General features: G+C 43.2%; 1 protein-coding gene across 2 annotated transcripts in view; it reads left to right on the top strand.

The window, feature by feature from the left end:
* The window catches only part of Ano6 (anoctamin 6), a 175,154-nt gene that overhangs the window by 152,399 nt on the left and 9,571 nt on the right, over positions 1–13,184 (top strand). For both annotated transcript variants that reach the window (XM_042677691.1, XM_042677692.1), the window contains 2 exons: positions 2,840–2,970; positions 8,922–9,127. In XM_042677691.1, the coding sequence (XP_042533625.1) occupies positions 2,840–2,970; positions 8,922–9,127 (337 nt within the window). The remainder of the gene's footprint in view (positions 1–2,839; positions 2,971–8,921; positions 9,128–13,184) is intronic.

Raw genomic sequence — 13,184 nt, 5'->3', positions numbered from 1 at the left:
TGCTTGTTGGGTGTTCGATAAGCTTTTGTGATGTAGTTAAGATGGTCGTTTTTGAGGTGGGGAAAATTTTCATTGACTATCTTGTTAAATAGGTGTTGCATTCCCTTGCTCTGGAATTCCTCACCTTCGTCCACTCCGATTATGCGAAGGTTAAATTTTTTAGCATTATCTGCTTGCTCTTGAATTTCCCTTTGGTTTAATTTGAGTGATTTTTCCATATCTGTCACTTTTTGGTCCAGTTGGTGTATTCTGTCTTCTGTATCTGACACTCTACCTTCCATTTCATTCACTCTGTTGACCGTGGCTTCTATTGTGGTTTGCATGGTGGAAATGGATCCCTTTATGGATTCAATGTTGGTTCTCAGAGTACTGATCTCACCTCTCAATGAGGTGAGATCAGTATGCATTACCTCTAATTTGGCATTTATCTCACTTCTTACTGAGGTTTGTGCAGCTTCTATTTTTGCATCCAACTTTTGTTTGATGTCCTGTATATCTTTTGATAGTTCATCCTTGTGCTCTTTCAATTTCTGATCCATTTCTCGCTTTATTTCTTGAGTCATTGCCTCCAGCAACCCTTGGATGTAGTTTTTGTCTTCCATTCCTGCTTTGCTCCCACTGGGGCTCTCCCCTGCGTGGCTGCTGGCTTTTGAGGTGAGCTTGCTGTCCTGGGTAGTGGTAAACCTTGTGATTTTTCTCTGTGATTTTCGCATGGGGGTTCAGGAGACTGCTCTTCAATCTTGTTTTGGTGTGTCTGTCTTTGCTTGGTTGCTGATTCTGTATTGGTAGAGAGAGTCTGTGCCTGATCTGGATTCTGTTGGGAGCCTATTTCCAGCTGCTATTCTGACTTACTTAGGATTCTCAGCTCTCTGCTGTAGCAATTCCTGCCTTTGGAAGGGTTGAGCAGCCTAGACTGCTTGTGTTTGCTCCTGCGGGTGCTCTTGGGAAGATCAGATGCTCTGGATGCACTCTCCCAAATACTGGAGTCTGCTATGGGCTCCTGATGTGTTTTTGTTTGTTTGTTTTGGGCTGGTTGTGGGCTTGAACTCTAGGTTTGGGTGCTGTCCCTCAGCTCTTCAGCTCAAGGCTGGCACCCTACCATTTGAGTCACAGCCCCACTTCTGACCCTTTTTGCTTTGTTCAGGTGCCGGTCCCCAGGCCTGGTTCCGGCCCCAGCCTGGAGCGCGCTCGTTAGGCCTGTGCTAATGTGTATACCACCTAGGTTATGCAGCCTGGAGGACACAGTTCAAATTTCTTCTACTGTTGGTAGTCTTGACCCAGGGGCGCTGTTCCTGGCTTGGGCATTTAAGCTCCCTTCCAGGGGCACTCTTGCTCTGGCCTGGCCAGCAAAGTGTGCTCCACCGGCTGGTGGAGCTCTCGAATAGTTCCCAGTTTTAGTGGGTCCTGTGGTCCGGGTGTTGGGGTAGGGAGTCTAGGTCAGGGTCTGGGGATTCCCTCCAGCTCTGGTCTCCCTTGAGGGATTCACTGTCCCCTGTTGGGTACTCACCCTGTAGGTCGTCAGTTGTTGTTGCAGTCCGAGTTCAGTTGGGGTGGTTGCGGGCTGGGTTGGGCGGCCCCCCGCCGGGTCGTTGCGATCGCGATTGGGCGGGTGGTCTGCGGACAGGTCCCTTTGTGGCGCTGCTGGTGCCGGGCGGCTTTGGCGGGATGGAGCCTCTCCGCTCCGGTGGAGAGTGATGGGTGGGGGTGGGATCCTCGTGGAGACTCCCGGCTGGTAGGTTTCTCTGTTCCTGGCGATCCGCTGTTCTGCAATCCGGTACCTGGTGATCTGCAAGCAGCCCCCTGTGTCTCTGTGGCTCCGGCAGCCCCCGCCGGGCCGGCTGGCCGGCAGCTTGGCGCACTGCCGCGCGGCCAGTAAAGGTTGGGGGAGGGGTCTTCGCTCTTCTCTGTTCTGAAATTCTTCTTTTCCTCTCTTTCTTTTTTTGTTATTTTCCACCTCTGGTTTTTCTCTGAGTGTTCGTCTTTTTGTTGTTGTCGGTCTCTTGGGGAGATTAAACGTTGGAACTCGAACTCTCTTTTTGGTTGGAGAGAGCTGTGGCGTTTCCCTACTGCCCCGTCGCCATCTTGGTCCCCCCTCCTCTGGCCCAGCAGCTATTTTCATATTGCGTTAATAAGTCCAAGGGAAAATGGTCAAATATCTTGACAAGGGCTCTTGCAGCAAAGGTCACATGTCAGGCTCTGAGTATGGACTGTTGATTGCTCTATAGGTTTCCAATCCAAAACATCCAAAGAACAAGCTCAGTGAGCCCTTTGGCCTTCACAGCTCCACATACTATTTTGAATTTAAGCATTGCTGCTACTTTGCTTTATTCAGTACTTGATCAGCTAGTACCATTCCTGGGTTAAGACAAATCACTGCTGGGCACTGGTGTCTTATACCTGTCATCCTAGGTACTTAAGAGGCTAATATCTGAGGATCATGGTTCTTAGCCACCTCAGGCATTAAAGTCCATGAAACACTTATCTCCTGTAAAACAGCAAAAAAGACAGAAGTGGATCTGTGGTTCTAGTGATAGCGTACCAGCCTTGAACACAACAGGTAAAGGACAGGACCCAGGCCCTGAGTTCAAGCCTTAGTACTGTCCCCTTACTCCCATCCCAAAATAGGCCATTTGCTTGTTACTACATTCTTAAATCCAGGTAAGCTTTTTTCAAAATATTCGGAAGGTGCAAATATTTTTAAAATATTTAATACTTAATGTGCAAAAAGGAAATCAACTTCTTGAGAATATGATGTGTTTACCCTTAAGATAGCCAAAAATAGTCTTATGACCTTGGTATGACAATATTCATTCTAATTCTATGTTGGTCTTTCTGGCAGCTGGATCATGAATCTAATTGGACGATATCAAAGAGTTTCCGGGTCAGAACAGATAACCCCACGATGGGAGCAGGATTACCATCTGCAGCCCATGGGCAAGCTTGGATTGTTTTATGAGTATCTTGAGATGAGTAAGTTGTTACTGGTATTACATGTGATCATGAAATATGGCCGAATGTGTTTTAGAGTCCATAAGCAGCTGTTACGCAGCCCCATAATTATTTAGCATAGTGACATGCACAGGAGTTAACGTTTATCCACTAGAGAAAAATCATACAAGCAGGCCTTCAAATGAGGTAGTTATGTGTGTATCTCCATCAATATATGTGTTGTTTGAAAGCAAAGATTTCTTACCACCACAATGAAATGGCTATGGGTCGAGGCTCTTGTGGGCTATTTATTCTCCAAGCATTCTATGTTGTCTGAAAGAATGGACTGGCGAATCATCTGGGGTGTGATTCTGCTTGGGCTGATCACCTGTGAACTAAGTCATTGGAAGAATGTGGCAGGAAAGAGCCCTTGATTCTTGATCTAGGTCTTGGATGCAGGCCAGGATCTTCTAAGTAGAGGACCAGGGTTTCTACCTGGTGTCCTAAGTCAAGCCTTAGTACTGTCCCCTTACCCCCACTACAAAATAGGCCTGTTACTACTTTCTTAAATCCAGGCAGTCTTTTTCAAAATATTTGGAAGGTGCAAATATTTTTTAAAAATATTTAATACTTAATATGCAAAAAGGAAATCAACTTCTTGGGAACAGACTCGTTCTGCTGGTCTGGAATTAGAGTTGGCACAAGCTCTTCTTCTTCCTGAATGTCTTGTCTGCTTGTGTAAGCTCCGTTTCTCTCCCATTGAACTTGATTTCAAGCTCTCACTTGTCTTTAAATGGATGGATCTCAACATAGACTTCCATAAGAAACACTACCTGACTATTATGCATCACACGTGTTCTAAGAGATAGCTATTATATCTAGATATCATATTGTCCTTTTGGCTTAATCTGTTGAGTTATAGTTTTTATAAGGCTAGAAAAAAATAGAAAAAACAGGCACAAAGTTTGGTTGACAGGCCTGGTATTTCTGCAGAGGAGGTTGGGTTTTTGTAAGGACACTTCTTTATGGTTCCTGTTTGTAAGTCTGCAGATAAGAAAGTGGGCGTTATTAAGTCACATTCTATATATAAAATAATTGCTTTTAATAATATGCATGAAAGCTGGGCACCAGTGGCTCATGCCTGTGGTCCTAGCTACTCAGAAAGCTAAGATCTGAGAATCATCATTCAAAACCAACCCAGGCAGGCAATGCATTCATAAGACTTGTATCTTCATTTAACCAGCAAAGAGCTAGAAATGGAACTGTGGCTCAAGTGGTAGAGCACCAATCTTGAGCAAAAAAGCTAAGGGACAGTGCCCAGGCTCCAGGTTCAAACCCCAATACTGGCACCAACCCCCCCCCCCCAAAAAAAAAAAACAACAACTATGCATTAGCCAGGCACTGGTGGCTCATGCCTGTAATCCTAGCCACTCAGTTGAGATCTGAGGATCATGGTTAAGAACTGGCCTGGGCAGACAAATCCAAGAGACCCTGATCTGTAGCTAACTAGCAAAAAGCCAGAAGGGGAGATGTGGCTCAAGTGGTACTGCATCCACCTTGATTGAAAAAGCTAACTGAAAGTGTGAGATCCTGAACTCAAACCCCACTACTGCCATTGCTGAGTTAAAAGTTCCTTTTGTGGTTGCTTTCATCGCCATTCTTTGCAGCAGTCTGAGGTATGGTTTGAATTTCATTTTTGACTATGTCTTGTGATTGGGTTAATGAAGGGTGTAGCTTATTTATTTATTCTATGTGTTTTAAAAGGACTGTGAGACAACTACTTACTATTCACAAATGAGTGGTCATTTTAAGAATTTCTTATTTGGAGCCATTATCATCATTAATAACATCCTGGCACAAAATCTCATTTGTTGTTTTAGGAAATCCCATTCCCCCCCCCAAAAAAAACCATCAGAATGAAAGTTATTTTTCTGTACTTAGGTAAGTCAGGTGCTGAGAGGAAAAGAGTTGTACTTTAAAGAATAGTCAGTGTGACATTGTTTATTAGACTTATTCAAATAGTTGTGAATGTAATCATTTGACCTTGTCCTACTCCAAAAGAAAAAAAAATAGAATATTCTAATTCTAGGCAGATTTTGAGATGTTAGTTAAATTGTTTTCTAATGATCCAAATAATACCTAATGACTTAGAAAACAGAATCATTTCCTGAGAGGGTAGGCAGTCTGTTATTGTGTGTTGAACAGCAGAGTGAAGTCTGGGCTAGATTTTGTCCTGTGATTCAGTTAACCCCCAGAAGTGAAAGCTGGGTCTTACGTGGTAGAGCGCTAGCCTTGAGCACAAGAGCTCAGGTACAGTGCTCAGGCCCTGAGTTCAAGTGCCAGGACTGACAGGCACACACACAAAAGGACATTTGGTCTGAGCTTTATGTCATCAACAAAACTTAGATTGTAGTTATATATACTCTTGTGACTGAAGGAAGACATTCTGAGAACTTCGTTGTCATCTGCTTTGAGCTAGCCATCTATGAATGTTTAACGTACTTTGGAAATAAAGAAAAAATTAATAAATGTGGCTAAGAGGGTGAGCATGTTGTAGAGAGAAGTAGAGATATTTAAAATACAAAAGACTTCAAAGAAATTCAGATAGACGGCTGGGAAGGTGGCTCAGTGGTAGAATGCTTGCCTTGCACTCATGAGGCCCTGGGTTCAATTCCTCAGCACCACATAAGCAGAAAAAGCCAGAAGTGGCACTGTGGCTCAAGTGGTAGAGCACTAGCCTTGAGCTGAAGAGCTCAGGGACAGTGCCCAGGCCCAGAGTTCAGGCCTCACGACTGACCCAAAAAAAAAAAAATTCAGATAGACAACAGAAATACCACAGGTGAGAATATATCTGGTAAACAAGGGCCATACCGTTATGATACTTGTGTACTTAGCCAGGGGCCTTGAACTTTATTCTTAAACAGGAGTCTGTTGAAGTATTGCTAAACAGGAGAATTGTGTAATGTTTGTGCTGGAGAAGATCAGATTATTCTTTATGTGTGTGTGTATGTACCGATCCTGAGGCTTGAAATCAAGGCCTTGGCACCGTCCAGAGCTATTTTGCTCAAGGCTAGTGCTCTACCACCTGAGCCACACATCTGCTTTCAGCCTCCTGAGTAGACAGGATTACAGATGTCAGACACTAGGGCCTAGCTGTTCAGATTACTCTTGACAGCAGAATGGAAGACAGTTTGGATGCTTGTCTGTATTTGATGGGGAGAAGATATTTCAAGAGGTACAACAGGTAACCCAGATAAGCAACAGGTGCTTAGCTAGAGGTTATGGGCATACATACAGGAAGGCAGATTTGATTTAAAGACATGAATCATGGCAGGTGAGGAACAGAACTATACAGGCAAAGTAGAAATAGGGAGAGGACTGCTGTGGAGGAAATAGTTCAGTGCTGGATATATGTGCAGGTGTGTGCCCATACTGGGACTTGAACTCAGAGCCAGAGCACTGTCCCTGTGCTCTTTTGCTCAAAGCTAGTGCTCTACCACTTGAGCCACAGCTCTACTTCTGGCTTTTCTTTGGTAGTTAATTGGAGGTAAGAATCTCTAGGACTTTGCTGCCTGGGCTGGGTTACAGGTGTAAACCACTGGTGTCAAGCTGATGGTTTTCGTTTAACTTCTATAACTTTACTTGCTTTTTAAAATTATTAAAGGGGCTGGGAAGGTTGCTCAGTGGTAGAGTGCTTGCCTTGCATGCATGAGGCCCTGGGTTCGATTCCTCAGCATCACATAAGCAGAAAAAATAAATAAGAAATAAAATTATTAAAGTAAAACAAAAACCAGAGGCAGAATAGTTCCATGGAGAAGGGACTGTTTGGTCACCTCATGACTGCTTAATAGGCTTAAATGTATGCACATCACTAGCAAAAGTGCCAGGAGAAGGCTGTCTGGAAGAGAATGAGAAGTAACCAGCATTACAAGCTTTCTAGGAACTGACTGGAACTAGGGCTCACGCTTATGGTTCTAGACACTTAGAAGGCTGAGATCTAAGGATCATGATTCCAAGCCAGCGTGGGCAGGAAATTCTGAGAGACTCTTATCTCCAGCACCCACAAAGCTGGAAGTGACTCAAATGGTAGAGCACTAGCCTTCAGCAAATAGAGCTCATTGGGATTATTATCTGAATTTTGTGTTACAATCCTAAATTATTCTGCAGAGGAAAAAAAAATCTTGGTATGTCTCCAAATTAAAACCTGCGCAATCAAGACCCTACACATCCTACATCATTGTTTTATCTTCCATTCGCATGGCAGCGATACCATTCCTCCTGAATTTATTCCTAAAATGTGCTTTTGTTGTCATGATAAATGGTCTCTCTCTTCTCAACTAATCCTGATATATGGCTTCTCATGAACAAATCCAGAAATCTGGCTGCAGCAGGCCCTGTCCCTCCACCGTGGAGACTGTGCAGGACCATCCATCCCAGAGAATCACGCACTAGCCCCTTTGACCATGGTTGGCTTTGACCCACTCCACATGATCTCCCACTTTCTTGGCCCCAAGGCTGCTAAGCACATGAGAGTTAGATGAGTTCCACATAGATGCTGACATCACTCACCATTGTTGAGGCTGACCTCACCAGCTCTGGTCCTTTACTAACTTCTCCGAATGTCTGACTGGGCCTGCCTGGCCCGAGTGACTTAACAGATAGAGCCTCACAGCCCTCTGCTCTTTTGTACCAGTGCCTTCAATCTTGTATATCAGAAACAAGTGCCAGATTCTGCCATGCCAGACCTGCCACAGCCTTGCCCATTCTGGCTACAGAGATGCACGCTCCCTATCTAACCAAAAGCCCAAGATCACCTCTCCTCCATTCTTAGGCATATACCAAATCTATGCTGTCCCAATTCTACAGGAAGGTCATTCAAAACAGATTAAGAATTTCTGAGCTACCACTGATATCTAGACATACTTTGACCACATGGATTGCAACACTGAGATTAAAATTCCTAATGAAGAATCATGACTTCAAGACAATTTCTATCGTGTATGTGTGCCAATACTGGAGCTTGAATTCAGAGCCTGGGCACTGTTCCTGAGCTTTTGTGCTCAAGGCCAATGCTTGGAGCCACAGCTTCACCACTGGTTTTCTAGTAGTTGATTGGAGATAAGAGTCTCTTGGATATTCTTGCCCAGCTTGGCTTTGAATCATGATATTTAGCTCTCAGCCTCCTGAGTAGCTAGGATTACAGGCTTGAGCCACTGGCGCCCAGCCACGTGCCTTTATGATTGTAGTCATGTCAGTTCTGAGCAGGCTTTGCTCTTGCATTCACACTCACTTGCTGCTTTTAAACATATTTTCTCCAACATTCACCAAGCATAGCCTTCTTACACATACACTTGTTATGTTTCTTTACTTGAGAGAAATATCCACATGACTCTTTTTCTAATCCTGTCATGAATCATCTTCCAATATTATCTCAGCAATCAGAATTTAGCGCTAGCCAGGCACCTGTGGCTCACACCTGTAATCCTACTGAGGGAGCTGAGATCTGAAGATTTAAGTTCAGAGCCAGCCCAGGCAGAAAAGTCTTAACACATATCTCCAATAAAGCACTACAAAGCCAGAAGTGGAGCTGTGGCCAAGTGGTAGAGCACCAGCCTTGGGTAAAAAAGCTAAGAGACAATGCTCATAGTTCAAGCCCCACTACTAGCACAGGAAAAAATATTATAAGTTAATAAACTTAGAATACCTTGAGTTTATCATTAGTAAGTCATTATGGTTGATTAGATTTCTCAGTATATTGTTCTATTACCTAAAGATCTGTGGAACCGGTAAGCTGTCATTAGTCATCTTTCCAAAGAGTTCACATTTGTGTTTTGTTCCAGTTGCTTCAGTGTTGTTAAGTTCTTGTTGGCCATGGATGTGTTTTTTCTTTGGGGTTGGATTCTTTGTCTGCCTTTCTCTACTAAAAAAGAGAATATGTTGTCTTCCCATCCATCCACCTCTCCCTCCATGATGTGTGTCTGTTCCATTGACAGTTATTCAGTTTGGGTTCGTCACCTTATTTGTGGCCTCTTTCCCACTGGCTCCTCTGTTGGCTTTGGTGAACAATATACTGGAAATAAGAGTGGACGGGTGGAAGCTGACTACCCAGTTCAGACGCATGGTGCCAGCAAAAGCCCAAGACATCGGCGCATGGCAGCCCATCATGCAAGGAATAGCTATCCTGGCCGTGGTGACCAATGTAAGTAGACCTAGGCTTTTCAGTACAAAAATGCATGAAGGTGCTTGCTAAGGATGCCAAGGCAGTATCAAATAAGCACTACCTACAGCTGTTACCTGTTGTATAACTGGTATTCTTTTAAAAGTGTATTTTTTAATTGTTTATAATTATTTGTGACTTACTGGGTAAAGTCCTACTAAGGTACTATGGTTGCTTCTTTATTAGGAAATGACTTAAGAAGTACTTTTTTTTTTTTTTTTGGGTCCGGTCGTAGGGCCTGAACTCTGGGACTGGGCACTGTCCCTCAGCTCTTCAGCTCAAGGCTAGTGCTCTACAACTTGAGCCAAAGCGCCACTTCCAGCTTTTTTCTTTTTGCTTATGTGGTGCTGAGGAATCGAACCCAGGGCCTCAGGCTTGCAAGGCAAGTGCTCTACCACTGAGCCACCTTCCCAGCCCAAGAAGTACTAACTCTTGTGTGTGTGTTGGTACTGGGGTTTGAACTTAGGGACATGATTCTGCCCCTTACCTTTTGCTCAGGGCAAGTGCTCTACCACTTGAGCCATAGCTCTACTTCTGGCTTTTTTATATTTTTTTAAAGTTATTAGAGATAAGGAGCCTCACACTTTTCTTCCCTGGCTGGCGTCAATCATGTCGCTAGGATAGCAGACACAAGCCATCGAAGCCTGGCTACATCCACTATTTTACTGGCAGTCTCACTCCCCGCTTTCCTAATAATGACTTCCCAGGTTGAATTTCTTCAAACCATCCAAGTCCCCATCCTTTTCCCACGAGCTCCTGGAGAACGGAATTGAGTGGTACATGAAGTCCTTTGAGCCACTGGTACATCAGGTCATCTTGAGTCTGTGAGACTCATTTCTCCAGTGAATTACCAAAAAGCCAGAAGTAAAGATGTGGCTCAAGTGGTACAGTGAAAAAGCTAAGGGAAGCATCCAGATAACTAGTTTAAGCCCCAGTAGCAGCGCGCGCGCACACACACACACACACACACACACACACACACACACACACACACACACACACACACACACACACACACACACACACACACACACACACACACACACACACACACACACACACACACACACACACACACACACACACACACACACACACACACACACACACACACACACACACCAAAATCACTCACTGTTTTTAGACTGTGGTTCTAGTTCTAAGCTATAAAGCAAGCTATCTGGAACCCAGCTATCAACCCCTTCCCCTAATCCCTCTACTTATTTGATTTGCATTGCTACTCCTTGAAGTATCACACAGCCATACCCAAAGCCAAATAATAGGGTATCTTAGGATCTTTTCTCCCACACAGATGATAGCTCCAATAGCCACTGTATTCAGAATGAAGGCTATTGTTCAAAACTATGGTAGCAAGGTCTTTCAAATTCCATAGTCCTAAAAGAATCTGTCAGCCAGGCTCAAGCCTGGCATTCTAGCAACTCAGGAGGCTGAAATCTGAGGATTGTGGTTTGAAGCCAGCGTGGGCAGGAAAGGCGGGAAGATTCTTATCTCCAGCTAAGTGCCAGAGAAAAGCTGGAAGTACAGTTGTGACTCAAGTGATAGAGCAGTAGCTTTGAGCAAAAGTAGTGCAGGGACCGCACCCAGGCCCTGAGTACAAGCTCCAATAAATAAATCTGTCATGTTCAAAATGCTAGAGTTAACTGAGTCAAGGCACAAACACAAATTTGTATACTTAAGGAAAAATTTCAGCAGCAAAGTTTGAAACTAACAAGGTTGTTTTGTTTCATCTTTGACCAACAGCAAATTCAATTGACTCAAACTCCCCACCCCTCAAGCATTTTGCTTTGATTGAATTAGGGAGCTTTCCCCAGTATCCAGGTCACGGCTGCATTCCATTAGCACAAATGGAAGGGCTGGCTGTGTGTCCAAGGCCACTGTGTGTGTGTGTGTACCCAGATACATGTTGCCTCTACTGGTTCTTATTTAATAGTAGTTTGGTTTTTTCTTACAAAAATTGCTGCTTAGATTTGTGTCATTCATTAAACTGTGGACTTATTTTCATCATTGTTAGGGTACAAATACAGTGTACATGTAAGCATACATACATACATGCATATGTTCATAAATGTGTTTGCAAGCATTACTATGTGTAAGCAAATGCCTTCTGTGTACAACCTCATGGCAACAAAGAAGAGAATAGGTACCAGGCCCGAGAGTGGGCGTCCAATACGAGTTATAAAAACCATTCCTTGTAAAAGCTGCTGGTTCAGTAAATAAGCTGAATGGACAATGTTGTATCATGCCAGAGCACCTGCAATTGAAAACCAGTTTTATTTCTATATAAACGGAAAATTGTGTGCAGTGCAGCGTGGGAAACGCTTCTAGCACTGCACTCAAAGCCACTCAAATCAGGAGGAAAAGGCATCTTGTCAGACAACAATGGAATTATCTTATTGGAACTTTATGTGAACTAAGACTTAAACTCAAGTCCTAGGCTTTGCCTCTTAGCTTTTTCTTTGCTTATTGCTGGCACCATAGTGCTTTGGCTTAAAGTGGAGCTTCTCCTTTGTCCTTACCTCAAACCTCTTTCACTTTTTGGAGGGTTCAAAGCCCAAAGTATTTTAGAGAGTTGCATAGAACTCATACTGGCCTTCCACCTTAAGAGGTCTTCTGCCTGATATAGATACAGGTTTGTGATTGACTTATGTATTTTTCTTTTGTATAGGAACCATCAGTGACTTCCATAGTTTTTTAAAGTTTAATCTTTGGGAAGCTTGGAGGCCTAGACACTAGATCTAATAAAGATGATATCATCACTTGGCATTGTGGACGCAGCAGCCCTAATGTTCTCTAATGAAGCAGCAAGTAAATAGATACTGAGCATTTATAACACATCAAGTCACGGGTTGACTTGTCTGAACAAGTCAAGAGTCTGTGGAGCTTGGGAAAATTTGAAGGCCATTATTGTAATTTAGATCAAGAAAAATTTCATTCAGTGTATATTGTTTTCATGAGACGACTGAAAAACGGTTGTTGGGTTTTTATGTGTGTATAGGTGTGGGCCAGTCCTGGGTCTCAAACTCATCTTGCAATCTCCTTTGGCTAGTATTAGTGCTAGGCTAGTGCTCTACAACTTCAACCATACCTCCACTTTCAGCTTTTTGCTGGTTAACTGAACAGTCTCATGGACTTTTCTGCACAGGCTGGCTTTGAACCATAATCCTCAGATCTCAGTCTCCTGGGTTTCTAGGATTAGATAAGCCACCAGCCAAAAAACAGTATTATGCTAATTCTTCAAAGTAATTTTTACAGCCAAATTGTTTTCATAATGTTGATGTTAGTATTCTATCTACAAGCGTTCTAAATCATGGAAGGCCAAAATTTTATCAAGGTAGAACATCCAGTCAGCCCTAGAGATATAACTTATTGAAAAATACTTGCTTACATATACTTTATGCAAGCAACTCTTTAGTTATCATAGTTTACAATTATTCTGAATAAATGGTGCTTGTGTTTTAAAAGAGTAAATATCAGATCTTTGCATTTAAAAACTGTAGGCCTTTCTCTAGAATTGTAGCCCAAAGAAAGGAAGATATAATAATAATACTTTACCATTGTGGATCAAGCTGGGTGCCAGTAGCTCCTACCTGTAATCCTAGCTCCTTATAAAGGAGAAAGTCTGAGGATCAAGGTTCAAAGCTAACCCAGGCCAAAAAAAAAAAGTCCGTGAGGCTCTTCTCCAATTAACAACCAAAAATCCAGATGTGGAGCTGTAACTTAAATGACAAAGTCCTAGCTTTGAGAAAAAATCCAAACAAGATCATGAGGCCCTGAGTTCAAGCCTCCATTACCAACACGTGTATGCACACGCACGCGCACACACACACACGCACACACACACACACACACACACACACTCAAATACACTCAAATTCTGCTCCAAAATTGTATGGCATTCCCTATTTATATATATTTTGTATATAAGAAAAATATTTGGGTCTGAGGTTTTTGGTTTTTTTTTTCCTGAGTCAGATTGATGGAGACAGTAATTTTGGCATGCTAATTAACCCTAGTTATA

The sequence above is a fragment of the Dipodomys spectabilis genome, unplaced genomic scaffold (assembly GCF_019054845.1).
Source record: "Dipodomys spectabilis isolate Male_0828 unplaced genomic scaffold, ASM1905484v1 ptg000039l, whole genome shotgun sequence".
Taxonomy (NCBI): Eukaryota; Metazoa; Chordata; class Mammalia; order Rodentia; family Heteromyidae; genus Dipodomys; species Dipodomys spectabilis.
Note: the sequence above shows the minus strand (reverse complement) of the source record. Positions and strands in the feature narration are given on the sequence as shown.